Source organism: Balaenoptera ricei, chromosome 19 (genome assembly GCF_028023285.1).
Source record: "Balaenoptera ricei isolate mBalRic1 chromosome 19, mBalRic1.hap2, whole genome shotgun sequence".
In the NCBI taxonomy this organism is placed as follows: Eukaryota; Metazoa; Chordata; class Mammalia; order Artiodactyla; family Balaenopteridae; genus Balaenoptera; species Balaenoptera ricei.
The window spans coordinates 12843595-12867455 of NC_082657.1; the positions used below are offsets into that span (position 1 = coordinate 12843595).

Below are 23861 nucleotides of genomic sequence, written 5' to 3' on the forward strand. Positions count from 1 at the left end.
CAGTACCTACCTCATAGGGGTGTTGTGAGAGTCAAATGAGTTATGGTTTGTGAAGTGCTTAAAACAGAACCTGTTAGCTACTATTATTGAATGGGGATAATAGTCCCCACTATTGATCTGGGGACTTGATATGGTCCCGAAGACCATATCAGGGCCTTTGCCTTGGCTGTGCTCCCTGCCTGGAATGCTCTGTACCCTCCCTCCCCTCCCCCATATGTACTCTTCCTGTGGCTGGATCCTTCTCGTTCCCCCCACCCCTTTTTTTTAAGCTCTGCCCTCACCATCCTGAAATCCTTTTCTCAGTCAGCCCCCAGGGAAGTGGCCCCAAAGCAGGCTGCCCTCCCTTCTCAGGGAAGCTGAAGGAAAAGGGCTTCCCCCAGGTCCACCCGAGCCCCCCGGGTCCCTCACCTGGAGGACCCACCTGATGGGGGGACCTTCCTTGGCTGCCTTCTCATCCCCTTTGAGGGCCCAGCTCAAAATGTTATGGCTGACCACAAGATCTAAAATCACCCCCAAGCTCCAGTTATGCCCTACCAGGTCACTCTATTTCCTGCATAAATCCTTAAAACTCTCTAAATATCTTGTTCACATATTAGTCTATTTGTGAACTCTCTGTCACCTCTAGAATGGACACACCACAAGGGCAGAAATTAAGACTCTGAAATCAGAAGGACTCAAGTTCAAGTTCTGCTCTGGCCAGATTTGCCACGTGAACTTGGGCAAATCATTTCCATCTCTGATCCTGTTTCCTTATTTGGAGAATGGGGATAATTATGTCCACTTCATTGGGTGTTTAATGAGTTCATGTGGCTAAAGCACGTAGCACATCATCTCACTAAATGCCGTAAATCACTATTGCTGTCATTATCTTTTTAGGTCCTGGTGCCCTGGGATTGTTGAGTCTACAGAGACTTGGAAATCACTGGATATTGGGATCTTCCAGCACAGCAGTTAAGGGCACAATCTTTGGAGTCAGACAATTCCAGGCTTGATCCCCATAACTTGCCATGTGACCTCAGGCCACCTTCACCTCTCTGAGCCCCCATTTCCTCCTCTCTCACATGGGTAATTTACACCCCACAGAATTGCTGGGAAGACTGAATATATATATATGATCAAGAGCCCCAGTTCTGGATTCAGGCAGAACTGGGTTTGACTCCTACTTACTAGACTGAGTAAGCTTGAATAAGGATTTCACCTCTCTGGATCTGTGTCTTTATCCATGAACCCTACCTTGCAAGAACTACTGGCAGTGTTCGAGCGGGAAAGATTTAATTTGTTGCTATTCTTAAAGAGTTCTGAATTCTGGAAACTTTACTATGGAAATTGGGATATTGGGAGATAAAACAAAAGTGCTTGGAAAATTTCCTGGCAGATAGTGGATACTCAATAAATCATTTCTGAACAAGTAAATTAATACCCCATTGAAATGTATTGTGTCCTCATTTTACCACATCACCACTAGCACTGGGTATTTTAATTTTTTTCAAGATTTTGCTAATTTACTAGATGGCCCTTATCTCAGGGATTTGAAAGTGCACGTTCTTGACTTCTACAGTTGGTGAATGAGGAAAAGAATGATGGGAAGAACTGGTGTGGGATACCTAGAAGAACTTCCAGCCCCAGGCCTCACCTACCTGCTGTTGAGGTGGTCCTGGCAGGAGCGCACCTCCTCTGAGCTGGGGTGGCCTCCTTCCACCAGTTCCTGAACTGTGTGGTTCACATCCAGGACACGGTCCATCAGACTGTTCATCTCCTGGTCCAGACTCTCAAATCTGCGGAAGAAGGATGGACGTGCTCAGAGAGGCCTGGACCCTGGGGACCTGTTCACTGGCTTTTGGGAAGCTGCCTTCCCCTGGTTCTTCTCCTAACTCTCCAACCTCACCTCCTCAGGCTCCTTTGCTGGCTCCTCTTCTTCTACCTGCCACTTAAATGTTAGATTCCTCAGGGCTCTGTCCTGGGCCCTCTGAGCTTTCCCTCACATCCTGCCTGGCCCATCTCACACACTCCCACAGTCCTTGCCCCTGAACCCATCACTCACACATCTGTCTCCAGCTTCAACCTCATTCCTTTTGAACCTGTCTCCAACATTAAAGCCTGCTGTGCATCTCCTCCAGGGTCCTCACTAGCTTCAACATCTCCCCCAATTTGTTCTTCCTCTGGGTCTCCATCTCACGGACAGCCCCCACCCCCATTCCCTGGGCTCTGTTTTGGACAAACACTCCCCCCAAGCCTGTCTGCCCCCATGGCCTGTCTACTTGGGCTCCAGCCCTGGTCCAGTCCTGTCCTCTCCTACCTGAATCCTCACCCCAGCTGCCTCTCTGGGCTCCCAGCCACCATTCTCACCCCCTCCAACCTACGCTCCACATGGCAACCAGGGAAATCTGTTTTAAGCTGGCCATGGTCCTCCCTTGTTTAAAACAACGCCCAAGGCTGTGGCTTGGGTAACTGTGGGCACAGTAACAGCGGGGACCAGGCCTGTGTTTCCAGCAATGCTCAGCCCAAGACCTGGAGCAGGGCAGGAGCTCAGTAAGTACCCACTGAATGAGTAGATGGATGAACATGCTGGGAGAGAGAGGTGCAGAGGGTTCATCCACTATGTTAACAACCCATTTCTAAATCTGCCAACAGACAAATCAGTATCTAATGTGTCACATGGTGGTAACTGCTATGAAGAAATGTGAAGTGGGGTGAGGGAAGAGAAAGTGACAAGGGTCAGAACAATTTTATAGCTAGGGAGGTAACATCTATGCAAGGGCAGTGGGAGTCCCAGGGAGAGGGGTCAGGCTGGGACACCCCTTGGGGAGCTCAGGTTAATTTCGTGCCAGGTGACTATAAGCCTCCTAGTAATAATAGCAGCCGCTCATGGAACGCTCCCCGGACCCAGGCATTTGCTAAGTAGTTTGCACATACTAAGTCATTTATTGTTCTCCAGTAGCCTGTGAGCTTGGGACTAATATTCCCATTTTACTGGAACCCCCGGTTCCAGGTGAGTGGACATGGGAACTGTTGAACCAAGGAAGGCGAGACTGTGTGCGGGAGGAAGCGGACCGGGGAATCCCACCAGGGCGCGCTCACCTGTGCTGCACCACCTCGACGTCGTCGAGTGAATCGGGCACACGCATGGCGAGCAGCCACTGCTCCTTCTCACCGATCCACAGCTCGCACGCGTGCACCTCGCCGAACATGCGGTAGACAGCGAGGGCATCCCGCAGCCACTGGCGCCGCAGAGCAGCCACCTCGGTCACCTCGGAGAACAGCTGCTCGGCCTCCACCACGCGCACCTGCAATGCCACCACCAGTGGCCCGGCGCCGCTGGCGCCCCCCAGTGTCGCCAGCTGACGCCGCAGGCCGCCCACGGGCCCGCGATGCGCCTCCACCTCCCCGGTGAGCGCGCGGTGCTGGCGGGCCAGGCGGCGGCTGGATGCTTCGTCGTGGCCGAAGTCGCCCGCGGCTGCTAGGCGGTAGGCGTCGCGGAGCCAGTCCAGGAGCCCGTCGAGGTCAGCACCGAACTGGTGCAGCGCCCGCGCCTCCTGCAGCCGCCGCTCGCGCCGCGCCACCGCCTCTTCCAGCCGCTGCCAGCGCCGCCGCGCGCTCGCCGCGCGCTCCGCCAGGCCCGCCAGGTGCACCGTCTCGGCGCCCGGGCCCACGGCGCCACCGGCCGCGGCCAGCTCCTCGCCGCGCCGCAGGGCCTGCTGCAGCAGCGCCCGCCGCCCGCCCACCTCGCCCTGCAGGATCTTGTGCTGAGCCAGGAGGCGCGCGGTGCTGTACAGGTCGTGGGCGCCGCCCGCCGCGCCCGCCGCGCCGCCGCCGCCGCCGCCCGCCGCCTCTAGGAGGCGCTCCTTGTCGCGGGCCCAGCTCTCGGCCTCCTCCAGCTCCTGCAGCAGCGCCCACAGGCTGCGCGAGGCCTCCAGTTCCGCGCGCCGCCCAGCCGCCCGCTCCTGCAGCTCCGCCAGACAGCCGTGCACGTGGTTCACGCGGTTGCAGATGACCTGCGGATCGCAGGGCTGGTAACCTGGACCAGAAAAAGGGACAGATCCCGGGTTGGGCACGGGCCAGGGGGCGTCCAAGAGAGGGTGGTACAAGGCTACCTGCCTAGTCCTTGGCCCGACTTCATCAGATGCCAGGTTACACCTCCCCTCCTCCAGGCAGCTTTCTCTGACACCCCAAATCTGGAGCAGGCACCTTCTCTGGCTCTCCCAGGCTTCTCTGCTTCCCATCCCAGCCCGGACCACTCTGCCTGTGACTCCTTCACCCAGCTCTGAACTCTCTGGGCCGTCACTGACAGTCTGTCTCCCCTACTAGACTGGGAGCCCTGTAAGGACAGGGCCAGGGACTGTCTCCAGCACACCATGTCCCCACCACTGCCCAGCACAGGGTGGAGCCCAGAGCAGTCACCTACTGAAAACGGTGACTTACTGATTGAATGATGAATGGAAACAGAGATTCAGAGAATCCTACAATGTGTATATTTTAGTGTAAATATACAGTGTTTTCCCTTCAAAAATGGACCAGATGAAACTTCTCTACTCTTAAGCTATGCTTCTGGGTTCCCTCTCTCATCCTCTGTCACCTTATCTATTAACCCAGTGATGACCTAAACTCCTTTTTTGTCTTCAAATATTTCACCTTCCTCCTGGACCTCTGGTTTGTGACTGAGAACTGTGAGATTAACTTAATGGGTTGCAGCCAGCATTTCTTTAATGAAATGGAATAGAATGAACAGAAAATATCAGAGGTAAGGGGAAGCATTGTTTTATAAAGACTTTGTGTCTCTGTGTGTCTGTGTGTGTGTGTGTGTCTGCACGTGTGCCTGTGAACTCTGGGTCATGAGGTAAATGTATTTCTTACTGGGTCAAAACAGTATGAGAGACACTGCCCTAGATGGCCTGTGGGATTTCTGCATTTCTGGACATTCACTGAAATTGACCCAAATACGGAGGCATCCAACTGAATAATAAACATCAACAGCATCCATGTATCTGGCCCTTACTCTGACACACTGTCATTTAATTCTCACAACCATTCTACGAGGCCAGTATCCTCCTTAGCCCCATCTTGCAGATGAAGAAACTCACACCCAGGGAGGGAAGCTACTTGCCCAGGATCAGCTAAGAAGTAGTCGAGCAGGACGCCACACTCTGGACCACTTATCAGACAGCGCTGCCTCCCGTCACCATGACAACACACACCCCACACTAGCGTCTTTGCTGTTTCCACGGTGCTGCTGGCGCATTGTCACCAGGCACCGAGACCTCACAAGGAAAAGACCAAGGGAGCTTCCTTGACAAACATCTGTAAGAATGAGGATGAAGAGTGAAGATGAAGGAGAGGGTCCCGACAGTGTCTCGTGGGGTCATGAGGTTGGTGATGGGCTGAGCTAGGATGGGAATGTCTGCACTGGGGCTTGGAAGGAGACCTCAACATCTGCTCTTAGGACATGACCCAGTCCATGAGGGTGAGAAACCCCTGACCATCCTGCAAGCTGGACAGCCTCTTCCTTTCCTAACAATGCTCCAGGATTCCCAAGGGCCATGGCTCCAGATAAAGGAGTGAGACAGACCAGCCTCCAAACCCTCTCTCTGATCAGCTCTGCGGCTCTGGGCCTCAGTGTCCTCATCGGTGAGAAAGAAAAAAGCAGCCCTGATGCTGTCAGCACTCATACACGGTTGCACAGGATACAACATCAGACAGGACCACTCTGCAACAGGGATGGAGCGGGACGAAGACAAGACCGTTCCACAGTCACGTCTGAGAGCACCCAAAACAAAGTCACTGTGCAAACCACAAAAACGGCCACCCCCCTGCCCGCCCCCTCACCTGGCCAAGGTGAACCACTCCTGCCAATCCTGTTCCTCCCACTACCTGGATAAAAATGATTAAGATGCGCAATCATCTAATTACCCCCACTTCCTGACAGCATCCAATCTGCAGCAAAACCCACTATGTTAAATCATCCCAAATCACCTAACACAAACCCACATCCTATAACAAGCCCCTCTTAACATCCTCTTACTAAGATGCCCCATGGTTCCCCTCGTGTGTGCAAAGAACCAAAAAACCCAGCTTGGTTTGACTACAGCAGGGTTCCCGGTGGTCTTTGGCTGGAGGGCGTTGACATCAGTAAAATGAGAACGTTTTTAGAGCCAGTCTGGGTTTTGCCTATCAGCATCCATGTCCCTGCTTCTGCTAATGGCACCCCAACCCCCTCCTTCTCAGTTCATGTCTTTGGAGGGAGCTGACCCCACTCTTGGCTCTGGGAGGGCATGTCACATAGATGTGGCCAATTAGATCACTGGATAGCCTGGGGCCATAATGCTTGGCTGAGTGATGGGAACGGGACCCACAGTGGGCTAATGAAAACTTTCCTTGGACCTTTTGCCAGAATATTGAGAGAAAGGAGCCTGTCTCTTGCTGGGTCTGCGAAGCTGCTGGATGATCCCAGATTTACACCACAAGGGGAGGGACAGCCCAATAGTGACACAAACATAAGGACTGGAGTCAGAGACAGATGGAGTCTTAAAAGCATCACTGAACTATCCCTGGATCCAGCCATACCTGAAGCAAAACTCATCCTTTCCTGCACATTTAGTTACATCAGCCAGTACATTCCCCTTTCCTCCTTAAGTGAATTGAATTGAGTTTCTATCACTTGATGCTAAACAGGCCTTGACAATAATTACCTTACCCAGTCTTTTTATGGTATTCACTGAGATCAGCTGTGAAAGGCTTAGCACATAACAAGTGCTCAAGAAACGTGAACTATTACTGCAGAATCTCAAAGCAGGAAGAAGTCATGTGGTCCAACCTCTCACTCAAGGCACTAATTTCCCATGTGATATCCCTGATGGAGTGTGATCCTAGTTGGTGCTTGGATGCCTCCAAAGATGGGGAGCTCACTCCCTCATTCTGTCTCTCAGGAGACATTCTGCTTCTATTAGCACCAGCCCTGAAAGTCTCCACCCCAATCCCCAAGCTCAGACTCACCCTGAAGCTGGGAGAAACGCAGGGCAGCAGCATTGAGCGCCTCCACGCGCTCACTCTGGGCCGAGATGTCCCCCTCCAGCAGTCCATGCTTCTGCAACAGGTCCTCTGCCTCCACCAGGTGCTGCCCACACTCCCGGGACAGCAGCTGAGCCTACAAGTAGGGGCAGCCCTGAGTATATTTTTGGCATTGGCCCTTAGGCCACTCCCCCCCCCCATCGCCCATGCCAGCCCTCTGCTTCTCTACTCCATCACTGGAACTCTGATCTGTCTCAGTCTCCGTGTGTCTGTCATCATCTCTCTCCATCTCTGTCTCTCTGGATGTTCCATCTCTCATCGTCTCCACAATTCTGGGCTCTGTCTATGTCATCGTGTCTCCCTCTCTATGCCTTCATCTCCCCCTTCTTCTGTCTCTCTTTGCCTTCCCCCCTTTCTCATTTACACTTCTGTCTCCATCTCGACCTCTATCTCTTTCTTTCCATGTCTCTCTCTCTTCTTAAAAAAAATATTGGGACTTCCCTGGTGGTCCAGTGATAAAGAATCCACCTTCCAATGCAGGGGACGCAGGTTTGATCCCTGGTCAGGGAACTAAGATCCTACATGCCGCGGGGCAACTAAGCCCGCACCACAACTACTGAGCTCACACATCTCAACTAGAGAGCCTGCGTGCCACAAAACTACAGAGCCCACACACCACAACTACAGAGCCCATGCGCCCTGAAGCCTGTGCGCCACAACTAGAGAAGAGAAAACCCTCATGCCACAACTAGAGAGAAGCCCGAGCGCCGCAACGAAAGATCCGGCATGCCTCAACTAAGACCCGACGCAGCCAAAAATAATTAATTAATCTTTAAAAAAATATTTATTTATTTATTTGGCTGTGCTGGGTCTTAGGTGTGGCATGCGGGATCTTCCGTTGCAGCATGTGGGATCTAGTTCCCTGACCAGGGATCGAACCTGGGCCCCCTGCATTGGGAGCATGGAGTCTTACCTACTGGACGCCAGGGAAGTCCCTCCATGTCTCTCTTCGTGTCTGTATCTCTCTCTCTCTCTCTTTGCTTCCATCCTTCTTATCTCCATCTTGCTCTGTATCTGTCTATCTATCTCCAGTAGGTCTCTCTCTTTCTCACATGGATTCCATCTTCCTATGTTGTCTTTCTCTGTAGCCATTTAGATTTCTGCTGCTACCTTTGGGTCTGCTTCTCCAGCCCTCTCTCTTTCTTTCTCTGATTTCTCTTTCAAACTGTCGTGATCTTCCTCTGACTTCATCTCTCTGTCTCTGTCTGTCCCTGACTCACTCTGTCTCCATATTACTGTGTATTTTTATCTATTTCTCCAGATATTTTTCTCTCTTTCTCACACTTTCTTTTTCTGCCTCTCTGTCTCTCTCTGTATCTTTCACTCTTTCTTTCTGCCCCCCTTTCTCTTTACCTCTTTCTGTCTCTCTCCCCTTCCCTCTCCATCTCTGACAGCTCTTTCCATGTGTATACCCTCTCCTCCCCTCCTGGCAGGCCACGCCCATCACTGGCCCCCGATCTGGCCCCTACCTGCATCTCCTCCATCCAGTCCACCATGTACACCATCTCCTGGAAGACTTTCTGCAGGGCCAGGTTCTGCTCAAGCCGTGTCCGCCGGGCACCTACCAGCCCAGTCAGCAGGGCCCACTGCCGCAGGACACTGTCACGCTGGGCTGCCACTCGGCGGGCATCATAGTAGCCTTCAATCGCCAATGCCTGGGCCAGCTCTGCCACGCCCTGCACCCGCTCCTCATAGGCTGCAATGTCTGCCTCAATCGCTTCATGCTTCTTCATGGCTGCCTCCACTGCTGGCAGCTCATACCCAAAGTTGTCCTGGGGCAGGGCAGGCCACAGACACTCATCCACGTTGCCTCAGCAGTCAACCTGTTACCTTGAGCCTGTGTGACCCTGGAAACTCCCCCACCGGCTCCTGTTACTCTGGAGACCAGTCCCATCCTTCTCTGTTACCCTGGAGACCAGCCCCACCACCTCAAGTTACCCTGGAGACCAGCTCCACCCTTCCCTGTTACCCTGGAGACAAGCCCCACCATCCCCAGTTACCCTGGAGACCAGCTCCACCATCCACAGTTACCCTGGAGACCAGCTCCACCCTTCCCTGTTACATCTCTAACCCTAAACTTGTTACCCAGGAAATAGGCCCCATCCTTCCATTTCCTTAGAGACTAGGGACCAGGCCTACCATATCCTGTTACTTAGGAGACCAATTCTATCCTCCTGAGTTACCCTGGACACCAGATAACAACCTCCTTTGTCACTTAAGAGATAATTAAATACTCTCCCTATTCTGTCCTCTCTAGTTACCCTGGAGACCAGTCTCACCCTCCTATTACCCTGGAGAGCAGGCCCACACCCCTCCCCCGCCAAACACTTAGGAAACCAATTCTCCCCTCCCACCTTCATTTGTCACCTAGGAGACTAATCCAACACTTCTCTGTTGCTTAGGAGATCAAGTCTCTCTGGTCCCAGGGCCATCAGCGCCACCCTCCCTCCCTTTCCCCCGGAGCCAAGCCCTACGCCCTGTACCTGGGAGACCAGGCGCTGGTTCTCATTCAGCCAGCTCTCCCGCATAGCCACCTTGTGGTCAAACCTCTGGGCTAGTAGTTCCAGCTTCTCCTGCCGGATCAGCTCAGCCCGTAGGGCGGCCTCCCGCTCATGTTCTGCCTTCTCCAGCTGTCCCCATGCCTAAGGAGGCAGGAGGAGGCAGTCAGATTCCAACAACTGCCCACAGTTTAATGGTCCTGGCTTCTCTATTTGAGGTCACTCCTAGCACTTATGGCACCTTTGTGCAGATTGGAAGAAAATGTTGCTTCCTCGGGACCCTTTACTGATGGAAAACCCATCAGAATGAATATCCAGTCCATGATGTCTGCAATGTGAATGGCTCCCTTGAGCAGTGCACAACCTACACAACTTCACAGAGCAACCCTTCCTCTCCCCTACATCCTCAGCCTCACCTTGTCAATATCCCAGATGCCACAGCCCTCCCGGGGCACGTAGAGGCGACGGTTGCTGGCACGCAATTTGCTCTGGATGCTGAAGAGCAGCACCTCCAGGTTCCCCTTCTCCTGAAACCTGAAGGGGCCTGAGCTCAGGAGCCCTGCCTCCACACCTCCACCTGCTACCCTCCCTCCTGAGCTGGGCCTCACTTGACGGGCTTCTCCAGTGTGCAATAGGCTGTGAAAGCCTGAAGCTGCTGCTGCACCCCACTCAATGAGTTGGCAAACTTCTGGTTGCTGATGAGGCCCACGGTGCGGTGGATCCAGGCCAGCAGCTCGGCTGCCAGCTCCTCGTAGCGCTCAATGATCTTCCCCACCTCCAACACCTGGTCCAGGACCTGACCCGGCAAAGGAAGGTGGGGTCAGCCTCATCCCAGATATGCCCCCATATGGTTCCCAGGCTCCCACCCTCCCCATTCCTTGGCTCCTCTTACCTTCCCAATTCGCTTCCCCTCCACAGCCAGAGCCTTCATCTTAGAGAAGTAATGGTAGAAAGAGACCACATAGGTGATGATGGACTTCTCATCCGGAGCCTCCATGTTGACATCTGATGATTAAAGGAGAGTGAGGGAGCATGATGATGAGCGCTCTGACAGAGAGACTGAAGGTATTAAGTGGTGGGAGGGAGAACTCACTCTTACTTGCTGTGTGACCTTGGGCAAGATAACTAACCTCTCTGTTCCTCAGTTTTTGAATCTGCCCAGTGGGCATCTACTTCATGGGATTAAATAGTGCCTGACACGTATAAACCACCATAGAGAAATTATCTATAATGATTTCTTTTTTTTTTTTTTTTTTTTTTTGGCTGCTTTGGGTCTTCATTGCTGTGCACAGGCTTTTCTCTATTTGCAGTCAGCAGGTTTTTTTCTCATTAAGGTGGCTTCTCTTGTTGCGGAGCATGGGCTCTAGGTGCGTGGGCTTCAGTAGTTGCAGCTCATGGGCTCAGTAGTTGTGGTGCACGGGCTTAGTTGCTCCACAGCATGTGGGATCTTCCCAGACCAGGGCTCAAACCCATGTCCCCTGCACTGGCAAGCGGATTCTTTTTTTTTTTTTTTAATTAATTAACTAATTTATTTATTTGTGGCTGTGTTGGGTCTTCGTTTCTGTGCGAGGGCTTTCTCTAGTTGGGGCAAGTGGGGGCCACTCTTCATCGCGGTGCGCGGGCCTCTCACTACCGCAGCCTCTGTTGTTGCGGAGAACAGGCTCCAGACGCTCAGGCTCAGTAATTGTGGTTCACGGGCCTAGTTGCTCCGCCGCATGTGGGATCTTCCCAGACCAGGGCTCGAACCCATGTCCCCTGCATTGGCAGGCAGATTCTCAACCACTGCGCCACCAGGGAAGCCCTGGCAAGTGGATTCTTTTTTTTTTTTTTTTTTTTTAATGCATTTTTTTTGGTTAAGAATTAATTAATTAATTTATTTACTTTTTTGGCTGTGTTGGGTCTTCGTTTCTGTGCTAGGGCTTCCTCTAGTTGTGGCAAGCGGGGGCCACTCTTCATCGCGGTGCGCGGGCCTCTCACTATCGCGGCCTCTCTTGTTGCGGAGCACAGGCTCCAGACGCGCAGGCTCAGTAGTTGTGGCTCACGGGCCTAATTGCTCCGCGGCATGTGGGATCCTCCCAGACCAGGGCTCGAACCCGTGTCCCCTGCATTGGCAGGCAGATTCTCAACCACTGCACCACCAGGGAAGCCCGGCAAGTGGATTCTTAACCACCGTGCCACCAGGGACGTCCCTCTATAATGATTTCTGGAACACACTATTCTACCTTCTACCTCAGGGCCTTTGCACATGCTGTTCTGTCTGAAACACTGTTCCTTTTCTTCATGCCAAACTCCCACTCATCCTTCAGGGCTCCACTCGACTTAAGTTTACTCAAATAAGCCTTCTGTTCATCCTGTCTAGAGATGGTCTCCTCCTATTATTCTTCCCCATAACATGTTATCATTTCCTCCTAGAACGAATCACAATTTATAATTACATATTCCCTTATGTGATTATGTTCTTACCTAGAGTTTGAGCTCCATGAGGACAAGGACTATGCTTGTCTTTTGCCACTGTTCCTTCCATGCCCAACACACAGTAGGAGCTCAATAAATACATACACTAAGTGTATGAATGGTATGTGAAGTTTGAGGTCAAGGACACAGGCTTTGGAGGCAGCCTGAGCTTGAATCCCAGCTCAACCACTTACTCATTGAATAGCCTTATAAAATAGACCTAACTTCTTTGAGCTCAGTTTCCCCATTGTTACAGTAAGGATAGTCACAATGCCAGCCACCTAGAAACACTATCAGTATTAGAGAGAATAACCTGGCACAGAGGAGAAACTCAGTAAATCCTGATTATCATTTTAATTTACTCATTGAATGCACAGCATTATACTTTGCCCTTATTCTTCCTCATCTCATGAAACTGACATCCAATAAACACCTACTATGTGTCAGGCACTGTAAGAGGCAAGGTAGAGGAATGATTCAGACCATGAATTCTGGAATCAGGAAGTCCTGTTTACTGGGTTTTCAGTGTGACGCTGGGCTACTGACTTCACATCTCTGAGCCTTTGTTTCCATCACTTTATAACAGGATTGATGACCTCTATCCAACCAGGTCAGTGTGAGGATGAAAGGGAACAGTGCTGATACAATTCCCAGCCATGTGCTTGGCACATGGTAGATGCTCAGAAAAAGGGAGCAACCCTTATTCCAGATATGGGGGATTGGTGGGGTATGATTATGGCCATTATTCCAGAGATGGGGGGTTGGTATTGGGTGAGATCATGGACTGGAAATGAGGTTGAAGTCAGGAGTGGGGTTGGGAATAAACTGAAAATGGGAAAGGGGTTGGGGATGAGGACAGAGTTGTGGATGGGGACAGACAAAGGGATGGGCTGGGGACGGGGAGGGGGGTGGGCATAGGAATAGGACAGTGCTGCAGGTTGGGCTGGGGATGGTGTTGGCTTCAGGGATGGGGCCGGGGTTAGGAAGAGAGGGGAGTTGGGTTTGGTGGGGAGGTGATTAAGGATGGGGTTGGGGAAGGGGGGTTAAGCTGAACATAGGAATGGAGATGGGGTTGGGTTTGAGGTAGAGATAGAGAAAGTGGAAGATGTGGGGATGGGAAGGAGGTGGGATTGGAGATGAGGAAGGGGAGGGAGATGGGAGGGAGCTGGAATTTGAAATGGCCTTGGGGTTTAGGATGATATTGCAGCCAGATGGGGTTGAGTTTGGGGGGTTGGGAGTCCCCCAAGAGGAAATGTGGGCTGGGGCCATGCAGGGCTCACCCTCAGGGTCCAGCAGACGTGCCAGCCCCAGGTGCTGCTCAGCCGTGCGGAAAGCTCTCTGCAGGTTGTAGTTGGCGTTGGACTTGGTGAGTTTGCTGAAGTCCACGAGATCGGGCCTGGGCAGGGGCACAGAGAGGGCAGGCAGCAGGCAGGCTCCAAAGCCAGTGGGCAAATGGATGAAAAGACATCCTTGTCTGAGTCCCACCCAGGGCGAGGGCAGGAGGAGCACGACCCGGCCAGTGGGAAAGCTGTGTGTGCTGGTGCATGTCTGTACAGCACTTAGCTGTGGGTGTGAGCGCTGCATGAGGGCACATGTACATCTGACTTCATGACGCACACGTGTCTACGTGGGTGCGTCTCTGTATAGTATTATGTAGTGCTTGGAAGTAGAGGTCTGGAGCCAGCGCTGCTGACCCAAGCCCTAGCTTGGCCATTTCCTGGCTGTCTCTCTGGCTGAGTTACTGCATCGCTTTGTGCCTCAGTTTCCTCGTTTGTAAAATGGGTAGAATAATAGCATCTGCCTCATAGGGTCACTGAATATTAATGACTTATTGGAAAGCACTTAGACCAATGCTGGTACACCCAGTAAATGGTCCCCTTGTTAGCAGGACCCTGGTTACAGCTTGCAGGTTTCTGGGTATGTAGGTGGGGCTGGGTCTCCCCATATGTGCATGAGTGTGTACATATGGGTTCTGGCTTCCCTCACACTAGAGCAAGTCCCTCCCAGTGTCTAGGCCTCAGTTTCCCCAATCTGTCACATGGTCAATCATGATGTGGGTGTAATTTGTCTGGGTACCCTTCCTCAGCCAGCTCAGCGCCGGGCCCTGAAGTATGAATAGGTGGGTTCACAGGGAGCCAGATGGAGGCCTGGGAGCTCACCATGAGGAAGGACTTTCTGATGGGAGGAGATGCTGTGCACACGCCAGAGTGGACCATCCCGGGGGAGTGAGCTGCCCACCCTGTGGGCATGCAAGCAGCAGGCAGAGGTAGAAGCCATATATGTGCATGAGTCTGTTCCTGTGTGCACACATCTGTGCAAGGGCACACGTGTTTCCATGTGTGCAGAGGGTATGTGGCCCGGACAGGGGTCTGTGTGTGCATCTGTAAGTGTGTGTGTTAGAGCATGTGTGTGAACGGAAATGTGTATGTGTGCAGAGAGGTGAAGGGGGTGGGTCCTGTGTCTGTGTGTGTCATCTATATACATCCGGGTACAGGTGTGTACTTGAGGGATGGGGGCGGGGGTAGGGTGCAGGGCAGGGCTGCCCCAGGCCAAGTGGTACCTGTGCCGGTGAATGAGGGCATTGAAGGCCAAGCCGTCCCGCCAGCTGGTGGTAAAATTCTGGATGTTTACCTCAGGGTAACTGGCAGCGTGGAAGGGAGAGACAGAGGCAGAGATGGAGAGAGTCAGGAGGAAAGAGGCAGGAAGGGAGAGACAGACAAACAGAGATGGATTGATGGATGGTTGGATAGATAGATAGATAGACAGATAGATAGGAGATAGATAGATGATAAAAGATAGATGATAGGTAGGTAGATAGAAGGGTAGATAGATATAGATGATATATAAGTAGATAAGGAAGAAAGAAAGAAAGGAAAAAAAGAAAGAAAGAAAGAGAGAGAAAGAGAAAGAAAGGAAGGAAGGAAGGAAGGAAGGAAGGAAGGAAGGAAGGAAGGAAAGGAAGGAAGGAAGGAGGAAGGAAGGAAGGAAGGGAGGGGAAAGAAAGAAAGACAGAAAGAAGGAAGGAAGGAAAGAAAGAAACAAAGAGCCAGGAAGATGGAAAAAGAAAGAGAGAGGGAGGGAGAGGGAAGGGGACAGGAGAGGAGCAAGAAAGAGAGAGAGGCCGAGGGAATAAGGGAGAGAAGGAAAGAAGGAGAAAAGAGGAACGGACAGAGAGAGAGAGCAAGATACAGACAGAGATGGGGAAAGAAAGGAGTGGGGAGAGAGATATAGGAGGGGAGAGAGGAGGGAGGGAGAGATTGGAACAAGGAAAAGCAGACATAGAGGTAAACACAGACACACGGAAGAACAGATAGCATTGCAAGACAGATAGAGAGCCCCAGGAGGATAAGAGTCAGAGAAAGCCCAGTCTGCATCCATACCTGCCCCTCCCACCTTCCTCCCAGGGCTGCTCTCCAGAGGGCACTTCAGTTTCAGGTCAGGCCTCTCCCAGCAGGGGGACCAGGGACATGCCCGGTGGTGTCTGTGAGCCCCTCTTCCCAACCCCACTGAAGGTACCAGGACCCTGAGCTGCCTGAGCCCTGGTGTGTGCCCCCCTAGGCTAAGGGGTGGCTGCTTTCAGGGGTGGGGGGGCGGGGGAAAGCTTGGGAATAGGGTCGGGGGTCCACCCAGGTGCACATGAGGCCTTTTGAGGTGCAGGACGAGATGGGGGGAGAGAAGGGAGCAGGATGGGGACAGCCCACCACCTTCCGGCATTGTTCCCTGAGGAGTCCGAGTTCTAAATTTGAACCTGGCCTTCCGGATTGTTATACAGTTTTATTCATCAAGGTCGGAAGAGTTTGCTACCAGTTTGTTAATTTCAGATGTAACTTTTGATGCTGAGGATTTGGGCTGCCCCTTGCGCTCCTGTCCCAGAGGGAAGCCCAGAGGTTAGGCTTACCTGGCCTCCTGGGGGTTGGGGAGCTTACCCAGCTGTCTTCATCTGACACCACAAGAGCAGCGCGTCCTTGGCCGAACGAGTCTCTCTGTTGTCCTCAGTCTCAATTCTGATGACTTGAATCTGTGAGGATACAAAACATGGCTGTTGGGGTCTGGAGGGCTTGAGCCTGGGAGTGGCAGAGGAGATGGGAGAGGCAGCTTCAGGCTGAGGGTGGGAGCACCTTCTCTCCCCTTCCCCTACCCTTATGGCATGTCCACTCCTCCCTCCTCCCAGAGTCTTTCCTACCTGGCCCCCTCTTCACCTCCCTATGGTCACACGGTGGTCCAGCTCCAGTCTCTTCCTTGGGCTCCCAGCTCCCAATTTTGGCCATGACCCCCAACCCAGAGGGATCCTTCTAAATCTGATTATGCCCCTCCTCTTGATAAAACTCTCTAATTTCTCCCCATCTCAGACAGAGTAAGATCAAGTTGCTAATCACAGATCACCAAGGCCCTGCCGACCCTTCTGAGCTCAACTCCTCCCTGTCTCCCCCCTGCCTCCTAGTCTCTAGCCATACTGGTCTTTCTGTACCTGCAACATGCCAAGCTCATTCCCACCCCAGGGCCTTTGCATCTGCTGTGCCCCCTGCCTGGAATGCTTTCTCCTTTCATCTTCATTCAGCCATCAGCTTCTCAGAGATCCCTTCTCTGGTCACCAAGGCTAAAATCGCAACACCATCAACTGGATATTTTAGATCGTTTTTACTGCTTTATCATAATCTATTCTTTTCTCATAGCTCTTTTTACTTCTCTGCCTAGAATTGATCCTTTTCCCATACATGTCTTGTTTGCACATTGACGTGTTTATTTATTATCTGTCTAAACCCCCCGCCCATGTCTTGCTCCATAAAACAGAAAATTTGTCTATTTTGTTTCTGAACTGGAGCAAGGTTGCCTGGATTCCAGTTCCAACTCCACTACCTAGCTGTGTGATCTTGAGCATATTACTTCACGTCCCTCGGCTTCAGTTACCTCACTGGTAAAATGGAATAATGAATAGTACCTAATTTATGGAGTTGCTGTGCATATTAAATGCCAAGTGCTTAGAAGAGAGTAAAAACTATGTAAACGAGGATCATAATGATGGTGGTGATAACGATTTTTAAAAACAGGGTTCCTGGAACATATTAGGAATATTTTTGGAATGATTGATTGAGTGGGTGAGGGACACCCTCCTAAGGCCCCACCCCGGGGGGTGGGCTAGGCTGGGGTCACTTGGAGATCACCTGGAAGCGGAGGATGATGGTCCAGACCAGCCCGAGGGTCAGTCGGTGGTTCCCGTCCACGATGTCATGTGAGCCCACGTTCTCCAGGTGCACACGCTGCTCCTTCAGGAACTGCAGTGCCTTGTCTACATTTTCCAGTGAGTGGATCCTCATGCGACCACGCGTGGGCCTTGGCTAGGGCGGCAGGGGCATTAGGAAATCCGGCACCTGGTCAAGAGCACTGTGCCCTCGACCCCACTCCTTCCAAAGAAGGCCACCCCCATAACTACGCTCCCCAACCCCATGTCCAAGTCCAGGCCACGCCCCTTCGGTCTTATCAAAGACCCAGGACCTAATCCTTCTAAAGAAGGCCTGCCCTGTTCATAGCCAGAACCTTTCAAGTCACGTCCTTTCAGGGCTTTTTCAAGTTCCTGGCCTAGCCCCTTGAACTTAAGCTCCACCTCCAAACTGATAGCCACACCTTTTATTATGAAGCTCCGCCCTCTGCCTGTAGCCATACTCCCTCCCCTTCCGTTGGATCTCTGCCCCAGGCCACCAATGTTTCGCCACTAGTTCCACCCCTCTCTTCCTCCTTTTCAGGTCCCTGTCTAGAGCCACGCCCATTCCTATCAAGCCCCGCCCCACCCCAGGACTCTTCGCTTTTTTTATAGCTCTATTCCTTCCAAGGATGTTTGTTCCTATTCTATAGCCATGCCCCTCACGACTTCCTGAGCTTCAGGCTCTGGTTCTTTAATCAATCTCTAGCTCCATCAGAACCCCACCCTTTGCGATGAAGTCCTGTCCAAGCCCAGAAATACAACTGCAACGCATACAACAAGCCACACCCATACAAGAGTTCCGTCTCGTCCCCCAGACTCCCGCGACCTAGGCCTCACCCTTCCCATGACAACCACACCCTCAACCAAAGACCCTCTACAACAGAGTTCTACCCCTGTTTTATAGCCATGCCTCCTACTGCCGCATACCCAGGCCAGTCCCTTCTAATAAAGCTCCTCCCTTTTCCAATAGCCCCTCCCCTTCCAGCGGAGCCCCACTCAAGCCCAGAGTCCCGAAGGGCGGCCCTCTCTGACGGAATCCCGTCTCTGTTCCAAGCCACACCCCCAGGCTGCTCACAACCAAGCTCCATCCCTGGGCCATAGCCCCGCCCACCCAAGTGAGGTGCCTTTTACCCACCCAGCCTTTCTAGGTCGCTCCATCCACGCGTTAGCCAGGCCTGCAGTCGTCCAGCCCGAGACGCTAGGGCCGCCCCCTTTACCCAGCCCTTCAGGCCCCCTCACCAGCTGCTCCCCGGACAGCACTTCCAGGAGCCGCGTGAGCACGAAGCCATCCCTGAGGTCCGCATAGAGGTCCCCGATGTGGCAGCCAACGCGAGCGAGGTGCGAGTTCACCCACTTGGTGAAGGTTTTCTTCTGCACGGTCTCCCGCTCATCTGAAGGACAGGCCCTGATGAGCCCTCGTCTCCTCCAGGAACTCCCCCTTCCAGCTTCACCCCAGCCCTCCACCGCCCAGCCAAATCCTGCTCAGGCCCAGCTCCCTGCAACTATCAGGTCTTTGGGCAGGCGGCTCCTCATACCTGGGACGCCCTCCCCCCCCCCACCCAATGCCCACCTGGAGACCGCTTCTCTGTTCTTTAAAATTTTCCTGAGATGTCACTTCCACAGGAAAGCTACCCTGTTTCTTACCCTAGTCAGCGCTGTTCATTCGTTCAGGAAATATCTGAGCACCCACTATGTGCCCCACACTGTCTAGGCTCTGAATACGAGGCAGAGCTCAGTTTAGTGGGGACACATAATACGCTAGGGAGCCACAGAGGGTTAAGGAGGGAGAAGGACAGGATGAGAGTTGGGTCTCAGGAATATCTCTGGCTTCTGTGGGAAGGGTGCATCAGAGAGAGCAAGAAAAGCAGCCCAGAGCCCAGGAAGGAAGAGGCTGGACCAGGGCAGAAGCTGAGGGGATGGGAGAAGGGGGCATACTGGAGAGTTACTTAGAGATGAAAAAGTAAGAGTCAGCCACTGACAGGCTGCGGGGAATGAAGAGGAAGGAATATGCTAGACTGAATGTTCCTTGAGAGCAGGAACCACATCTCCCCCTCTGTAGTAGCTGGACTACCAGTTTCCCACATCCCTGGGGCAAGAAGTAGGCAGAGATTACTTAAGCGGGGTGGGGAGGGGGAATGTGTACAACTTCCGCCTTGCTTGCTTACAAAGAAATTGTTTGGGACCTCTCTTCCTCTTCCCGTTTGTTTTTGTTTTTTTGGTGGCGTTCAGGATCTTAGTTCCCCAACCAGGGATGGAACCCATGCCCCTGCAGTGGAAGCGCAGAGTCCTAACCACTGGACTGCCAGGCAGGGAATTCTCGCCCCATTTTCTTTTTTCTTTAATAACAGTTTTAGGGACTTCCCTGGTGGTGCAGTGGTTAAGAATCCGCCTGCCAATGCAGGAGACACGGGTTCGCTCCCTGGTCCGGGAAGATCCCACATGCCGCGGAGCTACTAAGCCCGTGCGCCACAACTACTGAGCCCGCGTGCCTAGAGCCCGTGCTCTGCAACAAGAGAAGCCACCACAATGAGAAGCCTGTGCACCACAACGAAGAGTAGCCCCCGCTCATTGTAACTAAAAAAAGCCCATGTGCAGCAACGAAGCTCCAAAGCAGCCAAAAATAATTAATTAATTAAAAATAACAGTTTTATTATGAGCTACATTCCCATACTATAAAATTCACCCTTTTAAGGTGTAAATTCAGTGGTTTTTAGTATATTCACAGAGTTGTGCAGCCATCACCTCTATCTAGTAACATTTTTATCACCCCAAAAAGAAACCCTGTACCCATTAGAAGTCACTCCCCATTCTCCCGTCTCCTAACCCTAGGCAACCATTCATCTATTTTCTGTATCTAAGGATTTACCTATTCTGGATACTTCACATAAATGGAATCATGCAGGCCTTTTGTGTCTGGTTTCTTTCACTCAGCATAATGTTTTCAAGGTCCGTCCACGTTGTGGCATGTATCAGTACTTTATTCCTTTTACAGTCAAGTAATATTCCATTGTATGGATATACTACATTTTACTTATCTATCCATCAGCTGATGGACATTTGGGTTGTTTCCACTTTTTGGTGATTATGAACAATACTGCTATGAACAATCAGGTACAAGTTTTTGTGTAGACACGTGTTTTCAGTTATCTTGAGTATCAACCTGGGAGCGGAATGGCTGGGTCATCTGGTAACTCTATGCTTAACCTTTTGAGGAGATGCCAGACTGTTTTCCAAAGCAGCTGAACCATTTTACGTTCCCACCAGCAATGTACAAGGGTTCCAATTTCCCCACATCCTCGCCACCACTTGTTATTTTCCTTTTTTATTTTATTTTTTAAAATTACGGTCAACCCAGTGGGTGTGAAGTAGTTTCTCAATGTGATTTTTTTCCCCCAGGTTCATAATTTATTGTACAAATTGAGTATCACATGATAAGCTGACATTAGTTTCTCCAGGCGTGAGAACTTATGAGATGAGGTACAGTTTAGAATCCATTTATGTGGCTTTCACAGCTGGAGTTTTTTTGGACCTTAACTTGAAGTATAAGACTATCCAAGCAATGCCTCTATACGTGGCCAGTACACAATTCATTCTCCCTGTGAGAGTATAAGAGTTGAAATATTTTTTGATACCAGTGAAATGGAATTGGGTGTCAGTTTCTGGACCTGCCACGATTTCAGCCTTCTAAAAGGCACAAACCGCCAGCCTGTCTCAAGGTGGTTTCGATTTGCACTTCCTTAACGATGAATGATTTTGAGTATCTTTCACATGCTTATTGGCCATTTGTATTGCTTCCTTGGTGAAATGATCTATGCAAATCATTTGCCCACTTTTTATTTTATTTTATTTATTTATTTAATTTATTTATTTTTGGCTGTGTTGGGTCTTCGTTGCTGCGCACGGGCTTTCTCTAGTTGCGGCGAGCGGGGGCTACTCTTCGTTGGGGTGCGGGGGCTTCTCACTGCAGTGGCTTCTCTTGTTGCGGAGCACGGGCTCTAGGCACGTGGGCTCAGTAGTTGTGGCTTGTGGGCTCTAGAGCACAGGCTCAGTAGTTGTGGCGCACAGGCTTAGTTGCTCCACGGCACGTGGGATCTTCCCGGACCAGGGCTCGAACCCGTGCCCCCTGCATTGGCAGGCGGATTCTTAACCACTGCGCCACCAGGGAAGCCCTGCCTGGCCTTCCTCACTCTTTCCCTGACTCCCACAGCTTGAACACCAAGGTCCACAGACCATGGGATGGAAGAAGGAACTGGGAACCCATACTAACTGCTTGGAGCAGAGCCTCCTCGCCAATGAGGCTGCTCATGTAGGGACTATCCAGGGGAGAGAAGTAAGCTTCTATCTCCTTTAACCCACTGTATTGTTGGGTCTCTTGTTACAGCAGCTTAGCCTGTACAGACACTGTTTGCATTTCATCACTAAATAATTTAGCAGTCGCACTTTTAAGTTTCCCTTGAGTGCAGAAATCATGATTTATATTGCCAGTTTATTTCCATTTTTACCCACTTGAAATCTCCCAATAACTTTTATTTCCTACCATTAACCATTTGTAACATTATCAACTACTGCATTTGACTCTGGCAGTAGAAAATACACATTGCTAAAAAACACACACTGACTGACCTGTATTTTTTTGTGCTTCAAGTTGGATCTTGAGTGTTTGCCTCTAATTTGAAAGTGAATATGCAGAAACGAACAGTAAATCCAAATGGCAATCTTGTTTGCCTAAGTGTGGGTTTTGTGCTGTTTGGATAGGATGGGGGACCTGTGTGAACACATCGATCACACACGAGGAAGTGATGACAGAAAAGATGCTGAACTGGGTATTTGGTGATTCTGCCTTCCAAAGGCGATGCCCATAGCAGATTGTGGTCCATGCTGAGGGCCAAGGGGAACTTGAGTGCATCCCCAGCGTGGTGCAGAATGAGGGCAACTGGATTCAGCCCTGCTTTTACTGATGACCAGCTATGTGACTTCAAAAGCACATCCCTCCTCTTTGGGCCTCCATTTTCCCATTTCCAAAATGAGGGTTTAGGACTAGATCAGGATTTCTTCAGTGGGTCTGGGGGACCCTGGGTGTTTGGGAACTCATGCTTGGAAGACAAGGACCCAGGAGAATATTTTTAATTTTGTAACTTCATTTCAATGATCCTCAGAGAAAATTAATAGAAACATGTCCTGGACTCTCTGGAAGGTGACTTTACAGAGGACTATGCTGTGAGACTTGGGGGTCTGTGATTACAATCTCATTAGCATGAAGCTGGGGTCCAGAACTGAAATGCCCACCAGGGCCAGGCAGGCTCCACATGACAGAACGAGGCCCTCCTAAAAGGGGGCAGCGGCCACGTGGCCCTGGTGTCTGGAGTCTCACAGGAATGAAGGCCCAGTGTTGCCATATCACATGATAGCCCATGAGGTGCCAAAAATCTGGAGATAAAAATCTCCCTGTTTTTAAATGTTGGCAACTGATTTACGTTTTTATAAAACACAGTGGGGCTGAAAACCAAATGTGTCCCAGAGTGCCACTTCTGACCTAAGTCGACATTGAATGTTTACTGTGTTGGTGAGTGTGTGTGGCTACCTCACTGGGTGTCTTCCGCCTGCCCCTCAGGTGCCTTCTCCCCTCTTCTGCACCTACTCTGAGCCCAGGGAGGCTGGCTGGCGTGAACTATATGAATGGGCTCCCTGGCCCTTAAAGGCCTCAGACTTTTGGTTGGGTTTCGCTAGCAGGAGATGAGAGGAGAGAGAAAGGGCTGAGGGACTTGTTCCCTCCCTGCCTGACCAGCTTCCCCAGGACCTGGTGCCTCTCCCTACATCCCCCACTCCTCCTGGGGATGCCTCTCTCCCTTCTCACCACTCCCTGCCCTGCCTCAGTCCCTGGGGGTGGGGAGGAATCTCCACACCTCTCTAAATAGTCCCTTCATTAAACTCTCCTCAATTTTACCCCTTTGAGGGGGCCATCTGCTTCCTCCTGGCCCTCTAGCTGGCACACATACCTCTGGGTTGTCAAGACTCCAAGGCAAATAACAATCGTCCTACCTCTGCCATTGTGCTCATATTATTTTGCCATTTACATATTCTTCCCCACTGTGGTAGTCACCAATCACAACTGAAATGCATTTTCTTAGAATTACACTTTAATTTTTCATATCTTTAATACATTGAGGTTTTCATAGAGCAGGAACTAACTACTCCCTTATCTACTACTGGTTGCAGAGAAAGGATAGAGAGAGACAATATGTAAATGATATGTTGGCTATTAGTCTGGGAGAAGTTAGGAAACCGGAGACACTAAGTATCGGTGGAAATGTGAGGACATCATAACCCTCATGCCTGCTGGTGGGGCAGCCATTCGGAAGGCAATCTGAGTCAAATTAGATTAGTGCAGAGCGGCCATGAGCCAGCAATTCTTTCCCTATGTATATGTCCTGTAAGCTTTTCCACGCTGGTTTATAAAGAGCGTGTATGACGATGTTCAGTGTACTGCTATTGGGGGGGAGGAGGCAGGGACAGGCTGGGGGTTGGGGAGAGCCTGGTTGTCCATTATTGGGACAGTGGAATATGGCGAGTGCACACCTTCAGCTCCATGCAGCGGTTAGAAGCCAGAGCAGAGGTGCACAGAGCCACATGGATGAGTCTTGAGGCTA

The 23861-nt window shown here is 51.4% G+C and overlaps 2 protein-coding genes across 2 annotated transcripts in view; both read right to left on the reverse strand.

The window, feature by feature from the left end:
• Window positions 1-23861, reverse strand: part of SPTBN4 (spectrin beta, non-erythrocytic 4) — a 73686-nt gene that overhangs the window by 41582 nt on the left and 8243 nt on the right. The window contains exons 3-15 of the mRNA XM_059906121.1: window positions 18454-18605; window positions 17177-17350; window positions 15941-16032; window positions 14575-14655; window positions 13295-13410; window positions 10453-10565; window positions 10169-10356; window positions 9977-10094; window positions 9546-9704; window positions 8532-8834; window positions 6988-7138; window positions 3079-4015; window positions 1638-1775 (exon numbers count right to left, since the gene is read on the reverse strand). Of these exons, the coding sequence (XP_059762104.1) occupies window positions 1638-1775; window positions 3079-4015; window positions 6988-7138; window positions 8532-8834; window positions 9546-9704; window positions 9977-10094; window positions 10169-10356; window positions 10453-10565; window positions 13295-13410; window positions 14575-14655; window positions 15941-16032; window positions 17177-17350; window positions 18454-18605 (2722 nt within the window). The remainder of the gene's footprint in view (window positions 1-1637; window positions 1776-3078; window positions 4016-6987; window positions 7139-8531; window positions 8835-9545; window positions 9705-9976; window positions 10095-10168; window positions 10357-10452; window positions 10566-13294; window positions 13411-14574; window positions 14656-15940; window positions 16033-17176; window positions 17351-18453; window positions 18606-23861) is intronic.
• Window positions 20710-21520, reverse strand: LOC132353849 (ATP synthase membrane subunit K, mitochondrial-like). The gene is made up of 2 exons (XM_059905350.1): window positions 21482-21520; window positions 20710-20898 (listed from the first exon to the last, which is right to left on the reverse strand). Exons 1-2 carry the CDS (start codon window positions 21518-21520, stop codon window positions 20710-20712), a joined length of 228 nt encoding a protein of 75 aa, XP_059761333.1.